This window comes from Malaya genurostris, chromosome 1 (assembly GCF_030247185.1).
Source record: "Malaya genurostris strain Urasoe2022 chromosome 1, Malgen_1.1, whole genome shotgun sequence".
NCBI classification, from domain to species: domain Eukaryota; kingdom Metazoa; phylum Arthropoda; class Insecta; order Diptera; family Culicidae; genus Malaya; species Malaya genurostris.
The window spans coordinates 108,853,651-108,881,648 of record NC_080570.1 but is presented as its reverse complement, the minus strand read 5'-3'; the positions used below and the strand labels follow the sequence as shown (position 1 = coordinate 108,881,648).

The window sequence follows — 27,998 nt, the reverse complement described above, 5'->3', positions numbered from 1 at the left end:
CGAAATTAAGACAGAATTATTTAATTTGGTTTATTTGCATTAAGCGCATCTACAGATAAGATAACCTAGTAAAATATGCATTTCATTTCTTAAATTATGACTGAAACTGCATCGACCTATTTGAATGCAAACCGTCTGAGAAACGCTACACAAACAGAACATTTAGTTAAAACTTTATCTTTTTGGAGTTTTTCTGTAAAACCGATAAATTTATCGAAAACCATGTACACCTAGAGTCTTACACAGTAAAACATACTCGTACTAATTCTCAAATATTTCGCAAATGTAACCGCACTAAATTCAATGGACTTTTCGACACTCAGAATAATACTTAAAAACTAATACAATAAAGATCTTAAACGGTACGAAGGAGGAATGATTGTTTGCTAATAAAATGTTAAGAACTTTGCAGGCGGATTTCTAACCGAAGGTTTCTTTCATCGTGACACAGAAAAGAAACCTCGTCGTACATGTTTAGTATTTGTTAGGCTTGGCTGGAAGTATATCTAATGGTCATATTGTTCTAGTAATGCGTAGGATTTCCGTATAATTGTATTCTAGTATCGGCGGCGGTGTGCTTTACTGGTGTGTTTGTACGTGTGCTTTTTTTTTTGTTTTACATTTAGACGATGCGTGTGGAGTTTTCTGCAGTGGATCTCTATTGTTGTAAGGTTATCGATTATGACTAGAAAAGAAACTATTTTCGACTGTGTGTATGAAATAGTGACACACACACTCTTCAGTTTATCCGTGGTACTTGCATAATTTTCAGTGCATCAGGCATTTCCCTAATCGCAATCCTATGTTTACTAATTGGATAACTGGTACTGCTACTGGCTGAACTTATTGTTGTTTACATGAACTACCGGTGTTTTCTAAGCGGATGCATTAACCTGTTGACAGTGCAAACTGACTTGTGTTTTAATCAGATGTAAATTGTTAGACACTTTTCCGCTCGCTGCAAGGCGGTGGACTTCTTTGATCTCGCGAAACTAATTAGTGCTCGTTCGAAGAATATGTTCCGTGCGAACTCGGTCACTTCGTTGTGGCGTTGTAGAGGAAACCGGAAGACGAGATTAAAACGGATTCTGAAGGATCTGTAACTGGTACGGTGTAGTGAGAACCCGTGCTGGAATGTGGCTTTCACAGATTTTTAAGGAACATTATTTTTCAAAAACATCAAAACTCTTTCCGTAAATTTACCATGCAAATTTTGAATCCAATCACTATAGAGCCCTTTGCGAAACCTTTTAATTATCGCAAAAAAAATTTACAAATTCAGTGTTTACAAATTACTCAGAAACATTTGGAAAACAAATACGCTTCAATTATTTCTAAATATTAAATCTCATTCAAAGTAGGCTAAGATCTGTGCTGTCTGTTATCAGCATATTTTATCTAAAGAAGTCTGGCAGTTTTTTTTTAATATCAATAAAATCTTTGATCTGAGACACAAAATGGGTTTCAAAATAGATTGTGAATTCGGTAGATTTAATGAAAAATATGTTCAAACAGTAATATGTATTTTTTTTGACAGAGATTGTAAAATTGAACCTAAATTCATAAACCAAGTACACACTTTAAAGTGATTCTCGAACTATGAAAATTGAAAATGAAAACTACGAAAATTCCAAAGCTGTTTAACGAGATTCGTTAAAATAGTATCCCGATAAATCGCCATTTTTGCTATAGTTTTGTTCGCAAAAACTTAGCAGTAAATAACAAATATGCCGAAATCATAAAATCGTTTCGGGCAGTATGCTAATTTTTACCGAAATTCGACAAGACACTTCTCAATTGATTTTTCAGAAGACCGTAAGAGTAAGTGACAGTATCTACTAAATGTTGTAATATCTTCGAAAAATCCTTCTGCAATAGGTAATTTAATGTTATTAACTTCAAACTGATGCAACATGGGAGGGCCAAAATATATGAAGTGATCAAAATCAAAAAGAATCAACGAGCTATTGCTCTCTCATGGAGTCAATCATTGAAAACGGCCTCCTGTCACGACGCCATCTTGATGAGATCAAAATCGGAACTTCAAAATCAGCTGATTGAAATGAATTTTGGGTCGACTCTCTCACAATAACTTAGCTAATATACAGCAGACAGTGTTTTGGGACATCAAGAGCAGGTAATTTTCACAATTTTAGATTCGCGATGAGTATTAAAACATCGCAGTGTTTGGGGCTCAAAACGCGAGGGGCTCAACGTAATCGGTGTACTTTCAAATGGCTGGTGCTCACATACCGGCGTCAGATGGCTGATTGAAAAACACTGGTGGCGTGGATTGTACTGGATTTGCACTTTCTAGCACCATTGCACTTCTGATAGTACAATGTAATATAATTCAATTCAATATAATAAAATAATGCAACAAACAACAACATTTCGCACCCTCTCATTCTGCTACTAACGCTGAAGGCGATAGTACCCAGTCAATGTCGTTCTATTGACCAACTGTCATCATAGATGCTCGGGGAGGCATGAGATAGGAACTTGTGAGGACTTAATTTTATCTCACCATTTGACGATCAGGAACAGAAATGAGTTTTATGACCATAAACTAACAAGATCTGTTAATTAGAAGATTTTATCAACCAGTTTTAGATAACCCGCTTTTTTTTGCAATTGAATTTTTTTTCCGAAACTCTAAAGTCGGTTTTCACAGTGATTACAATCAATGTCAAAATTAAAGGAGATGGTACTAGATGACCAGAAAGTACCATGAGGATTAGTACTGAGCAAACACATCATAGTTTTAGCAAGATTCAGCGAATGAAAAAGATGTCCTGCCGCTGGATGCCGCACTTGCATACTCAGGACTAAAAAGATGAACGCGAGCACATTTCGGAAGCACGTTCTCCTATGCTGATGATGATGGTGTCGGTTGTTTGCTGTTGAAGAAGTCTAGATCCATTATTATACACCAGAGAACAGAATGATTAACCGACAATAGACTGAAATCGTCACGAGTGCTCCGAAGCGGCCTAGGGAGGCTAAATTGTGGCGGAATGGTTATGAAGTCGGTTCTTTGTGTTTGTCTCGGTACACTTTTCGTGGACTACTTCGAAAAATGAATGTAGTATTTACTACAATTTTTCGTTAGGTAGCTCGAGGTTGCTACTTGTGTGTTTGCTGATAAAGTGAAGTAGACAAATTTAATAAAGTGGCATTTTTGCAGCAGTAAGTACGTTTCTTACTTTGTGCACACTTATTATAGCTTTTCCGGCTCCGATACGATACGGCATGCAATAAATGCTCAAATTCGAAGGTAGCATTAACTACACGCTCGAACTTGATTTTTTTATTCATATCAAACGCGTTTTACTCTGTGGACTTAAATACTACAAACAACAGACTTTACTACATTTTATTCGTACGACCCATTGTGTCTTAGCTGTCAGTGATAATCGAGTGTTATCAGATAGAATGGATCTCTAATAGAAACGTAGTGCTTGGATACCGGAAGTACCCAATAAAAACTTCCTGGATGTCGAGCTACTATGGTCAGAGCTTAAAATTGTCATGCATTCTCAATGAAAGAGTCCAATCCAACAATCTCATATTCGTATTTTACTGTCTCATTCGTAAATGACAGCATCCAGAACAAATGAAGAGAGACAAAGAATTTTCATCTCTCATTGCAAAAAAAGAGTCAATTCTACCGCCACTCGTTCCTCTATGACAAGACGAAACCAAACTAATGTCTGAAGGGAGAATCAGAACAATTTCAGTTCTCACCCTTTCATCGATATAATGAAAATTTTTGGCGTTTGGCTATAAAAAGTGACTAAAATATGATAAATTGAAGTAACTACACCCCAGAACCTCTTTGGAAACCAAACTACTACAGTGATACCTTTTTCTGTCATTTTCGATTCTCAAAGCTTCGATTGGATATCGACTCTGCATACTATTGGATTTTCACTGAAAACCGCAAATCACTGAGAAGGCTAATGGAAGAAAGGACACAATTTTGAAACTACTGTTCCGGAATTGACATCCATCAGCATTCAGTACATATGCGAAGCAAACAAAAGCAGTCATGCTCATTAACGGTAGTTTAGTTTGTCACTTACATTTCCCACATCGTTATTTATAATTATCAACTACACCTTTAAGTTAATGTTTTAATTCAAGGAATTCGCTTCTCAAATACGTTCTGCTTTGTTAACACTGTACGAGAGTAAATGAAAATTTATGTGATCTCGAGTCTTGAGTAAACACAAGAAACTTCATTTGGGTATACAATAGCATTGTTCTTTTTGAAAGTAGTTTTGAGCCAAATTGAGAAGGATAATACCTTTTTTTAAGCATCACTATGAATGTCGGTTTGAAATTGTATTACTTCACTCTGTAGCTCCCGATGAAATTCAATAAAAGATAGTGTCCCATTGATCATTCATTTTAAGTTAAAGTTTTTGAAATCGTTTCAACCGTCATTAAGAAAATGAAGTGAGTTTTGTTTTGGACTTTTTAACCATTATTTTTGGTATTCCTGAGACCGCATTCCGATAGTTTGACCAGCAACTAACATAACTTGCGAATTGAACCAGTTTTGAGTCAAATGTAGAAGAACATTTCCATTTTTTACAGCCTCACTCTGAACGATGGCTTGAAACTTTAAACACACTTCTCCTTGTAAGTTCGGGACCAGAAGTTGAATCCGGGGAAAACTTGATGGCAGCCTATGGGATAGCAAGATCTTTCAAATAAGTTAAAATTTGTGAAAATCAATTCAGCCGTCTCTGAGTAAACGAACTCGTTCTCATAATTTGCAAGTGTATGGAACTCGTTCTCATAATTTGCAAGTGCAGCTAAGAGTTTATTTCTAGTCATTTTCGTATATATTGAATCAATGAAAATTACACTTTTAGCTCTGACTATGGTGACACCTTCCATTATGGAGACCGTCAAGATGTACCTTAAGAGGAATCCTCGACGAAGTACCACTAAATTGGTTGAGGATATCAATGAATCGGATCGAAGTCTCCGTCAAATCCTGAGAAATAAGTTACAAGATCCAGAAGGTTTCAAGGTTCAACCATTCTCGCACTCGAACGACGGTACCAAGAAAATCAAATCAGTCCTTCTGTTTAATTGGACGTGTATAAAAGAAAAAAAAACCATAACCAAAATCCGATCATTTCTACTTTCCCGTTGGAATATACTTCTTCTCCAGTTAGAAAAAATTACGGATTTGAATCCCGTCTCTGTCGCAACTTTTTCACCAATTTTCATTTCACTGTTGCATTTGTCAGTCTTTTTCCCATATGTTTTGCTCGTTACATGCTGACAGAAAATAAATTTGGCAATAATTGGCAGTTTTTGCCTACTCTCCTTTTTGGTTAAAAAACATATTTTTTTCAGAACGAAAACTCTTGATTGAAATTTTTAGGTAGATTTCACGTTTGCATTTAATAAAATGGACAAAAATTGCCGATTTTTCAGCCGCACTGACGAAACTACCCATGCAGCATCAATCATAGTAACCCATGAGCCAGTAGACGAAATTTGACAGCTCTAACAACCGAATTCTAACTGTGATGGCAGAAACAGTGAAGCAACTCTGTTCAGAAGTGTGATCTTTCAAAGAACGGTACGTCTACGCTTCGGAAACGGACAAACGTGGCTACAGCGCTGAGTGTGCTTGGCCGGGTGATCGGTAAAGCCGGTCAAAGCCGCTCCTGTTTCGCTCCGGACTGACCATGAACGGGGAAATTTATAACATGAAAAGCCTGTCGGAAGTTGCGTCGTTCATCAAGGAATCGGATGTGGTGCCGATGGTGGATGCGTCCCATCAAGAATTTCTGAACCAATCTGAAGCGTAAGGTCTACTCCGTCAATTTTGTCGTCAAAGCCGTGGAAGAATTGATAAATAAAACTAAGAAAGAATTCAAAAACATGTCTATACGCATCTTTTTGTCCGCCATGGCAAATTTTTCGGTTAACTGCCGCAAGGCCGCTTGCAAGGACGTTGATTTTTTTATGCAAATAAGCTTAAATAATTACCTTCCATGGGAAATTTATCAAAAGCAATTATCTGTCTTATCTTTTTTAGCACCATCCGAAAAATCACAATTTTTTAATGCAAACGTTATGAACCTCAGAGTATCAGTTTTATTTATTCACAGCTAATAGATGTACAGGCTTGTATATGAACTGTGTTGAATTTTGTATAAGTAATCAGGCAAACAAACGTATAAGTGGAAATAGTAAACTTCTTAATTCCTCTTTGTGCTCACGAAACCGTTTAACAATGTACTCATGGGATATGACCACTGATTTTTGTGGCGAAAACAGATTTTTGAAAAACTAAAGAATCTGGCATCACTGCTCTCTAAAAAGGTTGTGTGTTACAATGCAGCAAATGACTACCCAAATATCCCAAATTTCGAACAAATGTTTAAATTATTTGCGACATAGTTTACAGTATCAGTAGTCAACAATTCGGCAGGGCTATTGAGAAGTAACAAAAACTAGAATAAGAAGTCACTCGACTTATCCGGATGCTCTGAAAAGAGCAATCCTATAAGCGTACATTGCTCAGTCCATCTGGGAGATAAGAATTAGCACAAACTACTACTACCATCCCGTTCGATCGGTTAATATTTTGGTTCAAAGAGTTCTACATCGTTTCCGTACTTTCCATGGTCTAACAAGGAATTTGCAGTTGCGTACTCAAGACCATAAAAAGTCCTACCTTCAAAGGTCAGAATGTCCTAGCAGTTCGTCTAACAAATCTATATTTGATAAGAGGCGATACAAACATACAACATAAAAATAATTTCGCTCATCCTAACATTTATCAAAGTCAACGGTATTCCGTTATTAAATGGGAAGTACTCAATGAAATTTCCCGAATTCAAAACTTATAACGGAAATTTGAAATATTACAGGAATTAGGAAGGACGCTATAGGAAACTAATAATTCAATTCCTCGTTCCAGTAACAGTAATTGTGACCATCATAATCACGTTATTTATGACACATTATCGCTAATTGACTACTTTGCCATGCAAATTTATTACTGTCGGCTTGTTGAACAGAGCGTTATAGCGATTTAGCAAATTCCAGATTGCTACAATCTGCTTTCCATCCCGGTTCAATAATTAATTTGAATCACCATTCAATGATTACAAATGCGTTTTACGGGATACCTAATGAATTTTATTAATTATAGACAGCAATAATGGGTCTATGCATCATATCGAATATGCTTTTCCTTTCGAGGATTTTTATAAGTCCATCGAAATTCAATTTTCTAGAAACGAATCACGATTTAATGAATGATAGCTTTTGGATTTTTTTTCAAAACTGCTGTTTGGAATTGATAAAATTAAGCTGTAATTTAATGATTGGGTTTAATACTAGCATGAAATAAATGTGTTCTTTTCTCACTATGAATCAGTAGCTCCAGCTGGGCATTGAAGTAGATTCATTCTTCAATTGTTCCTGCTGATAATCGAACAGGAAGTGTAGTTACTAATACCGTTCATTTGTTTTTTTTTTTAATAATTCTACCATTCTGTAGAATTTGCTTCTTTGGGCAAAGGTTTTATCACTAGCATAGCCGATACCGGTTACGATCCATCATAATGTTTTCGCTCACTGATTCGGATTTCTTCAACAACTAGCTGGCATTCAGCGCACGATGCCACTAACTTAACGAAATCACTCAATTCGTTTCGCAATAATAACTCGAAGCAAGCTTGCTTCCATCGTCCATCGTCCATCGACTGCTAGAAGCCAACGGATCGGTGTTGATTTAAAAGCAACCATCCTAACACTTAACAGTAAGCAACCTCACTCGCCACACACACACTCACTTCTAATGCTAGCCGCATATTGCGCAAATTATATTATTCTTTCACTTTCGAGTTCGTGGGTCCCTAACGATTTAGCCAAGCGGTCATATCGAACGCAGTTCCTCTCACTTTCACAGCAGATGAATGATTAAAATCTTCAAAAAGTAAAAAATAAATACACTATAAAACAGAAACAGTAACAGATAGTACAAAGCCACGTCGCTCCGGCTGGGCCACACATCTCCGTCACTCGTCGGCTACTCAATTCCGAACGTGTTCGTTTCCTCGACCGCTAACAGGAGCTTCTCGTAGAGGATATCCGGTGTCGGATACGGTGGCAGATCCAACCGATTGAAGCAAGTGTGCGCACGAGGAAGCGCATTCGGTTTACCCCACTTCTCGATGCAGAACCTTCGCGGTCCGGTGGAGCCCCGAAGTGCGGCGAAACCTTCGTACGGAATGCTTGACGTTCCCGTCACGAACTGCAGTAACCGTAACCGTTGCTCGTTGGAGAACTTTTCTATCACATGCCAGAACCAAACGATCACCTGATGACCATCATGGTAGCCGCTGCGGTACTCAGTGTTGTTCCGCCAATCGTTGAGATCAATCTCCGCCGTACCGGCAATCACAAGTTCCAGTTCTCGGGCATCAAACACGGACACCAGCCGCGGATCAACGACTTCATAGAAGCCACGAACCAAGGATTCGGTCTGTTCCTGAACACCTCGTTCCAGTCGCCACTTTACCATGCGTTCCAAATATTCCCGTTTATTTTTCTCAGTCACTGGAATATTTTTCCCGCCTGGTTTCAGTTCCCGTTCCACCACTCGACCCAACAACTCCTCCGTAACACAGAAAGTTAAACCAAGTGACGCGCCGGAACCAATATCGTTATCTCGAATCCATTGCAACGATTGATGGAACTCGTTGTCCAACGATTCCAGATCACTAAGCGCCACCGGTAATCGCAGTAATGCTTTATAGAATGGGCGGGTGAAAAAGGCATCTAATAAATACTGGTGAACTAGTGCTAGGCCAAGGACTCGACCACTGAAGCGGAACCTGAAAAAAACAACGACAAATACTCTTTAGTCATCACTGTTCAAACATTTGATATCGGCCACAAGCTATCTTACCAATCGTGACTGTTGTCCACAAATGCCGACAGGGGGGACACCTGTACCGTGTAGGTGTCATTGGCTGAATATTCGAACAAACCATAGTATGGATTGAACAGCTCCCGGGACAGTAGGAAGAAGAACTCCCGCGACGGTCCACCGTAATCGAGTCCCTCCTCTGTGTCCCATAGTACTGCTAAGCGTCCCCGTTGGAGGTCCTTCTTGTTGGCAGACATGATTCGCCGGAAGGCATCTTCAAGCAAATTAGATCGCCGGATGTGTAATCTGTAAATAAAAATATAGTCAATTTTGAATGACTCTTCTCCTAATTTGTCTTGAAAATCAACAACAACCCGAAATAAGTTTAAATAGTTGTACGATTTCCCAATAAGTAATGTTGAACTCCGTCAATCAAATGCTCATCCAGGTGTGATGGAGACGAGCTTATGCTTTACATCACCTAGTAAGTAAGTGCTTAATTTATGAACGGCAGTAGCCAACTGTTGAGTGGATTGAAAGTTGAGACATGTATCACACGGTTTTCATACACGACCTTCAACCACAACAAAATCTTCAGCAAAGCTTATTGGAATTATGTTTCATCAGAGGTCACCAAACCGATCCACGACTAGCACATGGGGCCCGAGACTGACTGACTGACATTGTTTCGATCGAAAATGTAAGCATTTTTCCGGCTGGACACACTTGCAATTCAATAATGGATATTGCATGTCGCCAACCGATGTGTGTTTCACGTCTTGATTTCGGTTAATCTCTACCACTTTTATTTCCTCATCGTGTCAATGAGTTGATGAATGTCATGTCAACATGTTCAAGCAAAGATTAGGCGTACATAAAAGCACTTGAAAAGGTACTAACCTGTCGAACTTGATATGTTTCACTCAAAATATTACCATAAATAAGATATGACATCTGTTTAGAGTGTCAAACCTATTGATAGAAACGAAACAAAAGCATTTACACCTCAAAATTATTTCGTTCGTTGGATGCAGTATAAACTCTGACGTAACAGTGTTGAGTGAAAATGTTTACCGCATGATTGAATACGGTATGCAATTAGTATAGCAATCGCAAGTGCCTATGGCTGATCATTTGAAATATATACTATTGCACCGTTTTGAATGTATTAGATGTGGATACATGTTTTCATTTCTATAGCGGAGTGCAATTCCAAATTCTGGTAATTGATCGCGAAACGAAATTACTTATTTTGTGTTCGACTAAGTTTGATCATTGTTATATTATTCCTATGAAAATTTTTCCAATATTATTGTGAATACCACTTTTATTTGTTTTTTTGTTCGCGTTCTATCTGACAATAAAAGTCTTAATGAACATAAGGCCAAGTTATAAACGCGAGGATTGCGACACTTTCTGAACAAACTTATGCGATGATTCACCAAAATCGAATAAATTTTCCACTAAAGACTGTCCCAGAAAGTATGAACGCACTTTGATTTGCTGTAAATAATTCACAAGTGTTAGATATTCAAATTTTATTCGATATACTGATAATATTAGACTACAACAACAGAATATTATTCTCAACATTTGCTACTTAGTCATTGTAGACTTGCTGGCGCACCTTCTTGCGAACGTTCCTCATTAAATTCCGTACAGACTTCTTGGCGACAAGTTTTGACACTTTTTCCAATATTTTTCGAACTGTTGAACGGTTTCGGCTGCCGAGACATGTTTCCTAAGATGTGCCTTCGTTAATGCTCAAAATTCCTCAATTGGTCGAAGTTGTGGGCAATTTGGTGGATTCATGTCTTTTGGGACGAAAGTGACATTTTTGGTAGTATACCATTCTACCGTTGATTTCGAGTAGTGGCAAGAAGCAAGATCTTGCCAGAAGACAACAGGATCCTTGTGGCTTCGAATCATGGGTAGAAATCGTTTTTGTAAACATTCCTTGATGTATATTTCGCTGTTCATTGAAGAAGTGGTGATGAAGGGTTTCGAAATTTTACCGCAGCTACAAATTGCTTGCCAGACCATAGCTTTCTTACTAAAGTTTTCGATTTCAATCGATGTCTCGGACTGGTTTAACACTTGCCCTTCTCGCACCGTATAATATTGTGGTCCCGGCAAGGATTTGTAATCGAGTTTCACGTAGGTTTCGTCGTCCATGATTATGCAGTTCAAATTTCCACCAAGAATCGTATTGTACAGCTTTCGAACCCTCGGCCCGATCGATGCTTCTTGTTTAGGACTACGTTTTGGTTGTTTCTGTTTCTTATAGGTTCGAAGATTTAAACGTTCTTTAGCAGGAAGAACATTTGACTTCGAAGTGCCCACTTTTTTGGCCACATCCCGAACTGAAACCTCCTTCTTTTGCTCGAACGCGTTCAGCATACGTTTATCCAACTGAGGGTTAGCAGAACCTTTTTTTCGACCCGTTTTCGGCTTATCCTCAAAGGTGTTATCCTCACCGAGCTTCCTGATTGCATTTCGCACGGCTTTTTCACTTACTCCTTCCATTTTTGCTTTCTTTCTCAGTGACAGTCCGCGTTCTGTGCACCATTTGCACACAATTTTTCGACGATGTTCTGCTGAAAGTCCACGCATTTCGAAACAAACTAATGAAAACGAGTAAACAACTGCACAAGTGGTTAGAGAAGAGTGTAAACAACAGGACGCAGCCATAAAAATTGACAGATTTTGAACCATTGCGAAATGGCAGCGGTTTTTGGTTGCGTCCATACTTTCTGGGACAGTCTTTAGGGAGAAAGTTCGAACACACGCTGTAATAGGTTCGTTGGCTCCAAACGATGTCCGATGGAATCTTCGTTGTAGCAAACCTGTTGATCGTAGAGTTCGTTGTGAAACCCGGAAGTCAATGAGAGACAGAATCTCTGGAGAGTCGATTTCGCCGTTGATAATCCGCCACAAACGCAGCTTGTTGAATCTTCTTTCGTCGTTCCAGGGTGTCAAGACCTAACAGGCGACATCAATCAGGGTACGGTGGCAGATCCAAGGAATTCCGCCAGGGGAGATCTCTTAGCGCAAGCCGAATAAATCTTTTCTGAACACGCTCAATCCGCAGTTCCAAACGAGTTGATATGGACTCCATAACAAACTGGCATTTTCCAGCAATGGTCGCACTAAGGAACAGTATAACGCCTTCAAACAATGTGGATCCTTGAAATCTCTGCTGATTTTAGCTACGAATCCGATTTGTTACGTTGCCTTAGATATTAAAGCAGAACGATGCTGATTAAATGTGAGTTTCACATCCAATACAACACCAAGGTCGTTAACACGGTCAACTCTTGTAAGTATTTGACCATCAATTTTGTAGTCGAAGATAAATGGACGAAGTATTCGGTGAAATGTAATTACTTGACATTTGGCAATGCTGATCACAAGATGGTTTCGTCGACACCATGTGACAAATTCATCTAACAGTTCTTGAAGATGGATATTTACGAATTATTGAGTACAGTTATTATTACGAATTACTAAGTACAGTTTCAAATCGTCGGTGCAAAGCGGCATCGTTGAAAAACAGTGCGAACAGAAGGGGACCCATATTACTGCCTTGTGGAACTCCTGATTTATTCGTACACGGGGATGAAACTGAGGTTCCTAATTGTACACGTAGAACTCTACCCCACAAATAGGAACTCAACCATTCAACGAACTTGTGTGATGCACCAAGTCGCATCAGTTTACATAATAGAATTCGGTGGTCTATACGATCAAATGCCGCTTTTAGATCTGTGTACACTGCATCAATTTGTACCCTTTCCTTCATCCGCGAAAAGCATCAATAAAACCAAAAATTTTATTTACACACCACATTTGGTCATGTATGACTGTTTCCAGTCTCAAAATGTGACTGGCCATTTCCATCCCACACATTTGGAGATTTTCGATTTCGACGTTGGTGCATTCCGAGCCGGATTACGTCCGTAACAGTGAAGATATGTACCTCAAACCAAATGCGTTTTGTAACTGAAGGTAGTAACTTTCGAACATTCCGTGTGAAAATATTATTTTTTGACCAAAAACGGCCATTTTTCCCGGTCTCCTCTGCTCAAAATTAATAAATAGATATTTTTATTGATCATTTCATTGGAGGTAGAAGAATAATCCAGTAACTTACACTCTAAGACAATTTTGTCGATGCTTCAATCAAATACATTCGTTATTGAGGTTAAACGGTGCACAATTCAACATTCGGTACGGTGCGGGAGATTTATTTGAACAAAAGTAATAGTGCAACTTTCTTTCAATTCTCGTCTGAGTGCAAGGCAGTTACGAAAGTCACTGACTACAACAACATAGCAAGAGTTCCAATTCATAATGTAGGATATAGATACTTTATTCAAAAAAGTTGCCTTTATTTTTTCAACAACTCACGAATACAATGTCGAAAGAATTTTGAATCTTTCCAGCCGTGGAACCATTAGTCTACATCTTCGTAGATTGTGAAGTGCTGGAAGACATATATGGAAACGAATGATAATCGGAAGGGGACAAGTCTGGAGAGTATGGCGGATCGATGCAATCTTAGTCCGGAAATGATGTTTTTAACCGCTTTCGTTATGTGTGCGGGGTTGCTGTTATGCTGTAAAATGATTTTCTCATATATTGTGAAGCATTTTGGTCCACATAATTCCACACTGAAATCCACACTATTAAAACGTTCAAACTTGTACTCACAAGTCGCGACTGATAGAACATATTCCCTGTAAGCTTCAACTAAAATTGTATAGAAGTCAGAAGCACTTTTTTCAAAACAAAATAATGAATCAACACTTCCCGCAAATGCTTTTTACTTGGCAAGAATGTTGGACATGTTCACCGCACTAAATGTATATGAAACTAACTTGCAATTTACAACACCGCAGTAATACACTTCGAACTTGAAGTGACAGTAAAAAAATTCTGTTACTGTAACAAAAACCGTTACCGCTACAATAACACTACCGAAGATTACGTTCGAACAGCAATGTCACAGAATCGAGAGTATCTTTCAACAGAAAAAGTAGTGTGCATTAATTCTTTTCCCGTTATCCAGGATAACGTTGCGCATGCGCAAATCAATGCCTTCTTATGTGATTTTGGCCAGAACACAATGTACCAGCGCAACCACCAATGCCCCGATTTCAATCGAGAACAATAAATAGCTATCATCTACTAAGTCATCAACTTCAGCGTTACGTCTATTACTGCTGACATCAACATCTGAAAAAGTAATAGAGACGAAATAGCGATGCTTTCAGTAACGAAAATGAAATCAAAAGTAGGATTAACGAATCAATGGATGAAGGCGCAACCAGTGAACCAATAGCTATATGATCATATGACTTCCTTTCACCGGAGAATGCTGAAGCGCTCATAGTGCCGTGTGCAACGTTCTCAAACATTTCCTGGACCACGATACTATCGACCGGGAAGATCGCAGCTAGCGTAGTAGGGGATCTAAGAATCGGAAGTTGTTTTTGAAGATGCTGAGAATAAACCTAGAACTGTAGGACTGTGTTATCGCTAAGAAATACAAAGAACCGTCAGAACAATTCGAACAACTTAGCTCTTTTCGGGTTAGTAAGCAATCATACAGGTCACTGAAACAGATTCTGGTAGCCGAAGAAGGCTGTACAACGAATTCCTTATGCAATATGGAGGATAATTTCTCATGGATGACTAAATTTACGCTAAAATTATTTCTGGAAAGATTTTCGGAAAGTTACAGGTGATGTCCCTAACAAGTTTAACTTCGTTTTCTCCTATAAATTAGCAGGAAAGTATACCTATGATTTGGAAAGGTATTTGAAGCCGCAGACTAAACCACTTTTAAGCAGAAGTTGAAGAGTGAAAAGGTGATTCGAGATGCGACAGAGAATAAGAGGCAGGCCGCTCAGGTTAGCCACAAAATATGGTGAGTGCTATTCGAAAGAGATTTCATCGAAACTAATTCGAAATATTTTTTCGTAACTTTCCCTTCAAAATGATAAGTGATCTTCAAAGAAAAGGGACTTTTTTTCGTAGGTACGTTCATCTCAGGACACACACCTGATCGATATTCGATGCAACGAATTTCAGTCTCCAGGGTAAAATGAAGTATAGATAAAAAAAATTGAAGAACTTAACCATACTGCAGGCATAAAGCTCAATTTTTTTGTTAAATTGAGTTAAGAAGAGCATCAAAATAAGGAAAATATTTTCCTGAATTCTTATTTATGGAAATACTTCATGGCCTTCATAGCAATTAAGTAAGAAACCTGTTAGCTTATAGCGTCTCCCCATATAAACTATTGTTAGTCATCAAACCAAATTTTGAGCATCTTTTGACTGACAGAGTTCTTAATAATCAGTTTTCAGTGTTTACTTACTTCAATTTGTGCGGCCCTTGCCCAAAGCCCTTGGATTCCAGCTTGCGATAGAAGGTGCGTAGTTTAGCTTCGAAATCCCTGCGGAACGGAGGTGGGGCCCGTTGAGGAACCCGTGAATTGCTGAGATTCGGTGATCCTTGTGGACTGCGAGCCTCCACCGGGATGTAGCTCATAATCTCATTTTCGAATAGGCTGCAAGGAAAGAAAATAACAAAAAAAATCATTTTAGAGATTAGTTTCAAATGAACGAACGATTATGACGTAGCTTTCAAATGTTTGACAAATAATTATTATATTACGCTTATCGGTACGGTAAGCTGTTGTCACATCGATCAGTAATTCAACGAACTAGAGGCGCTCGTGACCATGCCTAAAATAACTGATTAACAGAAAATGTAAGCTATATCCTAATAAAATTCTGTAAAAGCCCCAGTTAATCTATCTGCAACTCATTGCACATCGCACTTGATGTGGTTCACACGAGAATTCCGTCGAGTTAAATCCGGCTAAATGAGTCTAAATTTAGCTTTGATTATCTACGTTTTGGAAGGCACGTTACCCCCATAGTGAGAGAGTTTGTCCTCGTGCGAACTCTAAGACAGAAACTTTGAAACGCAATTGACTTTTGTATCAAGTTATTAGAACTTTTCTCGGATTACAGACCCCCATCATCGGCCATATCGAGTCAAGATAATTGTTTTCGATGCGGGACCAAAGCTGATGGAAACGATAGTATTCCGATAATGATGGAATGGCTTGATTATTACTGAATTTAATTATGTATAAGACTACCGGCACCAAACTCACGGCGAAAACCATCTTTTGTCACGATCGAAACGACGAAACAAACGAAAAAGAGGAACAACTTTGAGACAGGCAGCTGAATTCCCCGAGTTTAACCTACCGTGCGCCGGGTAATACCGGTCAAACCCTCATTTCGAGAAGTAAATGGCGAATATGGATAAGAGGTAAATTGTAGCGATTGTTATCAACGCAGGATTGACCATGCCGTCAATGGGCGTCTGTCTCCGTACAAAAAACATCGTTGATGATAATTTATTGCTGATGTAAGTGCAAAAAACCGTTACAAAAAATTCATGAGGGCACCAGGTGTGAATATTTTACTACGAAACTCGCTCATTAGTATCCAAAATAAAAGTGCTGGATAGCGTGGAGTGAGCGGTAGAGTAAGCGGAAGCCAAATAATACTGAACTTTTACGGTCAGATGAAAACCTGTTGGCTCATACATATCACCGATTGCATAACTTCACCTCATCGATTCATTATAGAAAAATTTCCGATCATGAGAGAATGTCTCAAAAATGTCATTGTTTTCAGAATAGCAAAACAGTTTCATTTCCTGGACCAAGCTAGTACCAAATTTTACAATTATTTGCAAACTTCATATTGCTATGCTCTCAGAGCCATACTTAAAATATTCTTGATATTTCATTGAAGCATTTTAGTAATTGTGTATGTTTATGTTTAAATTGTATCCGGATCCGACTTCCCGTCAAGAGTAACGAGATAAAATGTACTGAAAAATGAAAAAAATAAGTGCACTTGATTTTCTCAAAGATCGCTCAACAGATTTCAATAAACAGATGCTGTGATGGTGCCATTTCTCAATAACATTTAATTGAGGCCAGTTTCATAATTAAGTTTTTGATAATCTGTTTTCGGAACCGGAACCCGTAGTGACAGGTTTTCACGGCCCACAATTACCAAGTTTTGAACTTATTTGTGTCGTCAATTATATGACTATTATATTTTTTTTATCTTTCATCACCCTGTACTTTCGGACCCGTAGGTCCGATCCGTATAAAACTCAGTAGCATTCTTTAGGATAGTAAGATATATATTTGACCCGAAATACAAAGTGAAGCTAGAAGAACTAACTGACTAGTAAAAAATATCAGTGAAAAAATATTCCAATCTGGAAATTCATCATAAAGACGAAGATTTTATTTTAATTCCAGCTGGTTGAATTACATCTCATGCACTATTTCGATTCTATCAATTAAACGAATCAGACGAAAATCTGTGCTCCTGTTACTGCCGTATATGAAAGTCAAGTTAAATAGAGAGTTATATTTTTGAAACTGTGTACCATAAAATATACCTTGTGATTGGAATTTCACTATTTTTATTATTACAGATGACTTAATCCTTCATACGATGTAATTCATAAGAACCCTAATTATCAAACGACAGAAAATTTCATTCATATTGACTGAATGTTAGATTAGCATGATTCATTCTGGTTTCGACTGTAACTTGCATTCGGCAAGTACTGAATGAATTTAAATGTACCTTTTACCAGCCAAGCTTATGTGGCTCAGTTGATTAACGAATGTGCTTCGTGATTCAATGATTCTCTGTTCAAATCGCGGCCGCACCCATTGTCATTTTTTAAATTTAAATGAATTTCACGTCATGGAATTTTAGACACAATACTAAATGTTATTTTTGAAATATGATAAATCGTGCAGGTAATTAGCAGTAATGTTGTATTCGGCTTTAGCGGTCTATAGTCTAAGGTTGCTGTCAGAGTGAAAGCGTAACGCGAAGCGTCTAGGTACGCGTGCAAGTTAGTTGCATTCATTGATCAAAGAAAACCTGTCAGAGTGAACGCGATGCGATAACTGTACATTGCATAGAACCGCTTCGCTTCGCATTGCGTTCCGCGCTCACTTTGACATCAACCTAATAGATCACAAAAGCCGAATACATTATTATCGTTAATTAAATAATATTGCACGTAAATTTTCGTGAATTGCATGCATGAAATTTCATACACATAGCAAAGCACATAATTCCGATCCATGTTCAACCAAAATCACACCGCGATTCTGGTTTTTTCGACACGGTTGAAAACTAGTGCTCATGTGTGCTCGGTGCCAATGTACTCGGTTGTGTTTCAAACCCAAGCTTCAGTGTCCGGTTTTGTTTTCCGCACGCTGTGCACTTCGTTCGTATAGACGGAGTTGTGTTTTCTTAGCAGTTCGATATAATCTAGTGATTTAAGTGAATGGAGCGTCGTATTTCACACAAATTTATATTCAAAAATGTGTAAAATTGTGTGAAAATTACATGGCTGAAATAAAAAACAAAAGATCGATAGTAACAGCGCGACTTGAACAGAGAAACATAAGATCACAAAGTACATCCGTTAATCCACTGAGCCACAGAAGCACATATCTGCATGAAGAATAATTGAAACATATAAATCCATACAGCGGCCCTTGGTAGTCGAGTGCAAATTACACTCAGAGTCTGTAAAATTCTGCACGAATGGTATAATGCGTCATTTGATAAGTAGTTATGAATTGTACCGTTAGTAGAATTATGTCACCTGTAAATAATTTTTTCCTGTGTTCAACACATTTACGAATTGCTTTTGAATCGTTGCTTTATATGACGGTTTGGAATTTTTGGATACCGGATTACTGAGAAGTGAAGCTATGGGATTACAAGAGCTTTCATTTGAGTCTAAGTTTGACCAAATCGGCACAGTTAGCCGAATATAAGCGGTACTCAGTTGAAAATATATGAGAAAGGCAAAAAAATGTGTTTTCAAGAAAAAGTTACCGTGGGTGCTAAAAAAGGCCGAATTCACCATCTGGGATCAAACTGTCCTCCCTTTTCTCTATCAACTTCACGGACGCGAGTAAGTTCTGGACTAGTTCTATATCATTTATAGAATATACCATTCGACTCCGTTCGTCGAGTATGCAAAATATCTGTGTACGTGTGTGTGTATGTAACAAAAAAGTTCACTCGAATTTCTTTGTATGTAACAAAAAAAAGCAAAATGAGCAAAATGATTGATATCATGAACAATAACACATCTTTAATGAAAATTTTCATGATATCAATCGTTTTACTCGTGAAATTTCATGAGAAGCCATGGTTCATGATTTCACGATTAAAAAATCATGGTACCCGTGATAGATTTTTATCCGTGCGGAGATGGCTGGACCGATTTTCACAAACTTAGTATCCTATTGGCCCTTAGAATCCTATAAGTTCCTATTGAATTTTACCCGGATCGGGAGTAACGGGGTAAAATGTGCAAAAAATGAAGAAAAAGTGTACTCGAATTTCTCAGAAACCGCTCAACCGATTTTTGTAACTTAAATTCAAGGCCTTATAATCTCATAGGTTCCCATTGAATTTCATCTGAATTCCAGTTCCGAAGTTACGGTGTAAAGTGTACAAAATCTTCTCAGTTCATTTTGTACATTTTACACTCTATTTTCTCAGAAACCGCACATCCGATTTTCACAAGCTTAGGTTCAAATGGAAGGCCTCACAACCCCATATAACCCTACCGAATTTCATCCAGATACGGCTTACGGTTCCGGAATTACTGTTAAAACTGTTAAAAACTGAAAACGTTATGCTAATGCATGCCCGAGCAAACTTTTGTTGGTTTTACTCAATATTCAAAGGAAAGTTGTTTGAAGAATTCTTTAGTAATATTCATGAAAATAGATAACGATGCTAAGATCTTACCAACTATACGAAACTGTGCTTAAATCTGTTCCAATATACAGATCTTATCAGTCGATAGCCAAATATAGTGGTTTTGGCTATACAAGCCCCCGATTTTCGGTTCATAAAGTACCGAAAACTGTGGCTTGTATCTTTAAAAACGTACTTAATACACCTGCAGTTAAATCAAGTACAATTATGTCGGTCATTTTCAATTGAATTTAAAAGATTTTAAAAAAAAAATTTATAAAACGTTCTATGTCCTAATAAAACACTTCAATAAGTTTTATGTAATCCAAATTAAATATTATTATTATTATTTAACAGTTTCAACAGTAAAAATTGGGCGAATTCTGGAATGATTTAATTCCTTTTGGTTACATACTTCATAGTTTAATTCGGGATTTAAACGTTGTCGTGTGTTTGAAGTACAATTATGAGGGGGAACTTGTTTCACATTTCTTAAGCGGTGTTGTGAACAATGTTAGGAAAGGCATGATCAGAAAAAGTTTATTTCATTATCACTCGTTGAAAAAAATAGTTTTTTTAAATTAGGTGACTGAAAAAATCACTTCAGAGATTTTCCATTCATGAAACAAGCATCTACAAAACTCTGAATCTCGAAGTTCACAAGTGATTGTTGCTGTCATCGAAACTTGATTACAAATTTTCATGCACAGAAATATCGCTAAAGAAGCAAGCAAGACAGATAAGAGTCTTCGATAATATTTCGATGCTGAAATTCCACTACACTTTAGTTCGACACCGAAGAGATTCGTGCAAGATTAAATTATTACATTTTCAACAATAAGCAAATATCTACTAAATAAATTCGCAACTGAGAAATAATGACTGCGACATTTTCGATGCACGTAGGGTGGTCAATATGAAAAACAGTTTTTCCACGTTTCAAATAGGGATTATTGCGACGGAAGGCTGTTTTAATTCCAGTTGGACCATTATATTGTACTATTTATATTACACCCAATAAAACGTTATTTAACAGAAATTTGATTTACAGAACAGGAGCGCAGTATTTTGCATGTCTCAAACACACAGCAGGCGCAGCGGTTGAACAACACGGTTGAGTTGGCCTAGCGTTAGCCTGCGCTCCTGTTAACTATGCGTATGATATTCAATCTAAATTGGATAGTGAACTTTTCACAACCGATTTTTTGCAATGTGAGATAAGTTTCAGTGAGAATCGCGTTTGCAAAAAATCTGTAGTGAACTTTTCTTCAGTGAGCTTTTTGATCGACGACTAATCGGCCGATACATGGCTAAAATCAACATCATTTGATGTGGAGCCATGATGAACTTTTGATTCGCCATCCTAAAATTTCCAGAAGTATTCGTAAGCATAGTTTGTCAGCAATCGGTTAACGATTCAAAGTTAAACAAACAAAAAAAACATTTTTATATATCTAATATTATTTATATACTTTGATTTTTATATATCTAACCAGATACAACTTTTTGAAAAATACAAAACAAATTTCCTAGATATCTATTTTCAATTTTAATGGATGAAAATTTGAACATTAATTCAATTCAACTAATAATTAATCAATTTAATGAATCGAAATTATCACTTATCGAAGGAATCACGTGACTAAAGTAATTACACCATTGATTAAATATTGAATTGATTCATGCGAAAATAAGAAATAATTCTTGAAAACTATTACCATGTATTATGGATGAAACTTAAAAGCGGATTAACAATGTTCAATCTAAACTGTATCACATTTTTACCGAAATACGATTTATGTTATTTTTTGGAAATTTGGTACCAACATGTGAATAGGTTAATAATATAGGTACTATAGTTGCTTTCGGAAGATACTAAAAGTAATGCTCATTACTCGGTTCTTAAACGGTCCATCTGTGAAAGTTTTTTTACGTTTTTTTTTTATCTTTAAGATTCATGTATTACAGATTAAATGAGTCTACAGTACAAAGTTCTGTTGTGTTTCCAAACTTTAAACAGGTTTTTCTCGAATGTCTGATAAATTTTTAGGCTAAAGCAGTTTTTCGACATTTTTGTTTCAATTTTACAGATTTTGTTACATCGAAGATGTTTCAACTTTACAGATTATGTTACATGTTTTGTAACATTTGCAAGAGCCAATCCTTTGAACGCCCTAATCACATTTTCAAGCCCATTATGTTAGCTAAATAACCAGAATACACTATTGCTCTTCTATTCTGCTCAGACTTCAAAACAACTTGCCTTTTAGCCAGTAACTCTTCTGGATCAATCATTGTGATAGATGAATCTGTCTGTTCCCGAGCACCCACTGTCACCGAAACTAAAGACACGGAAAGCCTGTTGCGATGAAAACCTCATACAGCACATTGAGAACACTTCAATGGTTACCAATTGCATACGATTTGACGATCTGGTGGGAATGTCAAAGCGATGCCACTCACTGTCCGGTAGATTGTTGAACACTAGGCTTTGTATGTTATTAAGGAATTAACACTCTGTCAAAACAATTCCCTTCGTGATACTGAACACTGTTTCTGCTACAACACAAACCGTCGAGCGCAGCTCAATTCCACAACCTGTTTGCCGGCTAACGTTTATCGATTAACTAGCGGCATGGGAATCTCAACCTGGGAAGCAAAACAAACGACAATACGAACCGAACCCCGAACGGGGTCTATTTTTTGCATTCCATTATCGCGATTTGAGACCAATCGCTCCCCCCACTGGGACTCTGGGACTGGAACCGAAAGGGGAGGGGAGCATCTGCTGTGCATTAAATCGAGACGAACTGATTAGAATTATAACAATTTTATCGAAGCTGATATCGAGTAATTGAAGGCTTTGGTTTCACGCTATCAAGTTATGTTATCGGAATTCGTTTCTAATGCGAAACGGGAAAAACTAAGTTGAAGAATTAATTTAGTGGGCACTCATATAAACTAAACAGAAAAAATCGAACCTTTGATGTTGAGTGAGCAACGACAGATAATACCATGATATTGTCAACAGTAGCATTCGTGAGCCATTCACCGAAACAACAAATTCACAGGTAAAGAAATAAAAGTCTCCGCAGAACAGTAAAACCATTATCGCACCCAGCCATAAAACAATTAAAGACAAAAATGGCGCACATTTTGTCAGTCGAAATAACGAAAGGCAGACATCCTGCTTACTTATCCGCAAATTGTCACGCGCCTCAAAAAAAAAATATTAGTCACATTTATTCACCTTGCCAAACCTTCTCCATCGATAGAATGCAGTGATAAGGTTTACTAATTGTCCGTCCCAGTGATTAAAGAAACCTGTGCTGCGTCGAGCTGATTGAGCATGTACAGACAATACCAATGAGACTGGGATTCTAATTTTGGCACATACTGCGCTGCAGTTCCAAATTCGGTTCCCGAAATGGTCGAAATTCCTAGAAAGGGGAGACGTTGCAACGGTTGCTGAATTTCAATTCTATAGATGCATATTCGTGAGCCAGTTTTGGAAATGATCCATTCTGATAGGATTCATTCGTTACTTCTTTGAATAATCTTCCGAACTCTGTGAGATACGTACTGACTTGACGAATTTTCTCTTCGAAACTTTTGAAACTGATTATTTGACCGTCCTACAAACTGGTTATTTAGAAACAAACTCCTTGATAATAATATAGTTTTTACTTGAGAGTACAAACTAGCACGCAAATACGGTATTTCACAAAGCTATACTATGAGAACACTAATGTTTGTACTGTTATTCAATGATGCTACTGCTTATCATTTCCCTTGGGCGCATTGCTATCTAACACATATAACATAATGAAATTTACACGAATTTTCAAATTAATGCTCACTTTTTCTTTTAAAATATATGGAAGAATGGAGAAAGTCGTCCAAAGGTGAGATAAATTCCTATCTCATACCTCCTCGTGTGTCTATGATGACATTCGGTCAATAGAACGGCGTCGACTGTGTGTTATCGCCTTTTGCGTTAGTAGCAGAATGAGAGGGTGCGAATTGGTTTGTATCTTCAAACAGGTCAAGTATTTCGCTTTAACGTCTTATTGCTGAAGTGTATTAAGCCCCTTAATGTATCGTTCAATAGTCATAAAAAACTACAAGGATCAGCCCCATGGGGTTGTTCGAACCATTGATGTGAAACAAGGCAACCAAAATTTCTAATGATCTACAATCAAACAGTTCAATCAATCGTCACACTTTTGATTCCGCAATTGCACGGGAGTCTGCCTAGATTAATCTTGATTAGGAACCAACACCGAACATTGTTTATTTTATAGCCGACGAAATTACACCAATTTCCCAAATGTGTGCAATTATATCTTTGATATAATTGATATGATATAACATTTGATCTGCGATACGATTTTGATATTAAAGCTTCTCTTCGCCAAGCTTGAGTTCAAGTTTTGTATGCAAGAACTTATTTTCATTGCGTTAAGTTTCTCTACCATTCTGCGATTTCGGTTGAATCGATAAACTTTTTTTCATTATCAATCGAGTTCATCTTATATAAATTAGAAATTAATCTTAAGCACTCAAAATTTACCCTGGGGTAGATGTCAATTTCTCAGGCGATACGACATTACATGGAAAGTTTCAAATCGTTTTATGGCACTTTTTGTCTTGCTGTCTAGCAACAACCTACCTCTAGCATGCTACGAGTAGGACTGGAACGCTAGCTTTAATTTCGCTTCTATTTATAGATTCGCGTGCTTCCAACAGCTTCGCTTTTGCATCGATTGACCAATCAGAGCGATGCTTTCCCTTTGAAATATCGCTTACTCCTTCAAAACCGTCATCTATGGCAGGGAAATCCGATATGCCGGAGATTCTTAGCAGACAAAATAGGACACTGCTCGCTACTAATCAAAATTTCAATCATTTATAATTGAAAAAACGTGGCTTGATACATTCAAATCGAATCGTAGAAATATTTTCAATCAAATAATGAAATAATAATAATAATTGATACAAAGTATACTGAGCTGTGAGTGTTTAAAACCTGACCACATTTCTACGTGTATTTTTCCTTGAGTTTCTAATTTGCACCCCTGTATAGAAAATAAAGATGTGTTCCACATGAAAACCTTCTGCAGCATCCTTGTAATTCTTATGTCGTTTTCGCTTGATGCCAAACCTAAACCAGTTTCCACCCTAACTGCTGTCAAACCATTTGTTTGAAGCTAATTTCAAACCTAGTTCAAAGCCTAGTTTCAACATTGTTGAACTGAAAATCTAGTTAGTTCAAAATCTGGTTATTTTATCAGGTTTGCTCAAAAACCCGTTGCTAAGTGCGAAACCAACACAATTTCGTTCAAAGTGTTTGTTTGGTTAAACTACTCTGGGTCAGTTTCAGTTTTCTCAAGCGAAAATTAAATTAGCATTTTTCATATCATCCTTACATATATTGACGTATTAAGCAAAACATGTCTTATGAGCACGAGTAACTGGTATAAATAAAAATTCTATTCTGATTATATGCAGGGGCGTCTATAGAAAAAAATATTCCGAAGTGTGCAATATCATACTATGTTCCAACAGTGTAATTGACTGGTTCAGAAGACTGAAGCTTTAGAAAATTGCGATACGATAAGAAATGAAGCGTTGAATGCAAACTCGAGCGTTGGAAAGTCTTTATGTAATGTTTGAATCCAATTGATGCAAACATTGCATTGAGACGGGGCTGGTCGATGGAACGTTGACCTCGGAACACGATTTGCTCAGTATAAAGTTTCTGCTATTTGCTGAACACTGTTTTATTTGCATCAAAATGCAATGTCAATACTGACGTGCCGAACAAAAACGTGTTTTCGACTTTTCTGGCCGATGCAGGTTTGGTCATTCAGGGGTTAGCCTAAGGGCACATAACTGTTTTCAATATGTTTACGTTTCGTCTTTGACTCATCAGTACTGTAGAGTGAATTTGAGAGACGCAATGGCTCACTATTCACGCCTTCGTCCATTGACTCATCGTCGCGGTAGTATGCGCAAACGACGTCGTGGGTTTTTTCTGCATGTTGTTAACAGAAGCAGATGTTGCTTGTACATTAATTGTACGTTATGGTTTCTTTGTAAGAGTGTTTTCCTGTTGTTAAGCCCTGTCTCAGAAATATTGGAGTAGTTAAAGACCGGTCAAGAAATCTCCCGCGTATACAGGGAGTGTTTTAGGGGTTCAAACTCCCTCCGCAGTTCAAGAAATTATTATATTTAAAAAAATCTTCTCTTTGAATATTTAAGTCAATTATATAACAAATAATTTTCATCAAACGACTTCATAACCAAAAATTTGTCAAATTGATCCACATGTTTTGAAACAACCCCCGAAAAAAATTTTCTGAGTACACGCCTGCATAAAAGCTTTGTTTTTAAGCCGAAATTCACATGAGAAGGGGCATTCCTATTCAAAAGCATGTGTAATAAGCACATGTCATTCCAGATAACGTGGACGAAATCTTTCCAAACTAACTTTGCGATGAAAAACATCGCTCGCACCGATTAGCAGTTTTTATTTTTGTTTGGTTTTGTTCCGAATACAACATTTTTTGTTCTAGTAAGTAGTACTGATGGTGCTCATTAGTGACGATTTAGAATAGCGACAATCCTCACTTGCCTTTAGCCATGGAACTAGTTGTATAAAATCACCAAGCGCACTGGGCAAAGTTGCCTGATTTTTCAACAAGTTGAATTAGACTATCTAGCCCTGGGGTATTCTTGTTACATGATCAGAGAACAAGTGAGAGCTCCTAATCGAAAACGGCGTTCCTTTCGGTGAAACTTTTTTAATGAAAAAGAATCTTCCGCGGCTTGAATATTCCTCGTTTTCGCTCACAAAATTTAATGGAACTGCTTTTTGAATAATTTCACTCATTGTAAGAATTCTCGATTGCCCTTTTCAATACTTCAGCTAGACAGGCGTATACTAAACACCAATGAATATTTTGACGTGACAATTGGCACAGATGTCACTGACAGTCATTCGAGCCAATCTGGAAATTATTGAAACTTTCCCAATTTGTTTAAAAAAAAGTAGCACAATTTAGAACATTTGATAAGCAAGAAAAAAATACTATCTCGTCACTTGGTGATTTTAGAAGCGGTTTTGCTGTTAATTTCCGGACCAGTTTAACTGGAGCCAATGTGTTTCGTTTTCGATACTTACAAATCCCAACAATTTGATATCTACAAATTGGATTCATTCTGATATTGATTTTTAAGATTCCATACCTTTTTGAGTCGTCACTTTGAATTTTTAACTTCGAAACTGGAGAACGGATTCAACAACTTTAATTCATTTCGTAGTTTTCGACCATCCCTTCTGGTGCTTCCGGAACTTGTATCTGGGAACCGGAGTATTGAGTTGCTAAGTGAAAAAGTTTGTAAATATTTTTTTTGAGATTTCGTACCACGATACCATATTCAAAGTATTTTTTATTTTGTCATTTTGGAACCGGAAATCAGAATCGGATACAATTTAATGACATGCTCTGATACTAAAGAACTTTTCTTTTGAATTTAATTCGCTTTTTGCATGATCTATGTATATTAGAAAGACAATCAAAAAATAATTTTCACAGTTACTTCAACAGGGTTAGCATAAAAACTACATCTTTGTTTCTATTAGTGAGAATGATGCTGCTAGATTCAAGCTCTTCACCACCAACTATTCCAACGAACTTCAACTCTTGTGAGATACATTTTTCTCCTGTTCCTAGTATAGCAGACGGGGGAATTTTCTGACGGCATCGTGAGAACAGTCATTGATTGTGATATGAAACAAGTTTGCTTTTTGCTGCCTATTTTTTCACTAACGGAATGGAATTATAATTTTAGCGACGAAATAAATGTGCTGCTACTTACATTGAGAACACAATCGAAATCGTTTTGGTGATGACTCCCATTGCACTTGCTCCTGCTTACGGTGGTGACAGATTCAATGATGCTCTTCTGCGCCTTTTCGTTCGGATAGGAAATTTCGTTTTTTGGTATTGTTGGTAGCAGTATTTTCGTTGCACATAGAGTTTATTACTGTTATCGAATAACAGCCGGGTAGTAGTCATCTTTGGCGAGCACCAACAAAAAAAAGCACCGGCAACTTGACACTGTGCGAAAATATGTATGCTTTGCACCGGAAAATAATAAGCTTTCAGAAGGATTTCACAGCTCTGATTCGTAACGCTAGAGAATTTTCTTTCTGTACAAAAAG

General features: G+C 37.4%; 2 protein-coding genes across 4 annotated transcripts in view; one reads left to right on the top strand and one right to left on the bottom strand.

Annotated features, from left to right (window-relative positions):
• Window positions 1-27,998, top strand: part of LOC131425374 (uncharacterized) — a 302,108-nt gene that overhangs the window by 81,268 nt on the left and 192,842 nt on the right. The gene's annotated exons all lie outside the window — the stretch shown is intronic.
• LOC131425372 (E3 ubiquitin-protein ligase HECW2) overlaps window positions 17-27,998 on the bottom strand; it is a 104,442-nt gene continuing 76,460 nt past the window's right edge. The window contains exons 2-5 of one of the 2 annotated variants that reach the window (XM_058587211.1): window positions 27,653-27,986; window positions 15,301-15,492; window positions 8,954-9,220; window positions 17-8,879 (exon numbers count right to left, since the gene is read on the bottom strand). In XM_058587211.1, coding sequence (XP_058443194.1) covers window positions 8,072-8,879; window positions 8,954-9,220; window positions 15,301-15,492; window positions 27,653-27,693 — 1,308 coding nt within the window. In that variant the 5' untranslated portion in view covers window positions 27,694-27,986 and the 3' untranslated portion in view covers window positions 17-8,071. The remainder of the gene's footprint in view (window positions 8,880-8,953; window positions 9,221-15,300; window positions 15,493-27,652; window positions 27,987-27,998) is intronic. The other variant, XM_058587210.1, reaches the window with a different exon arrangement.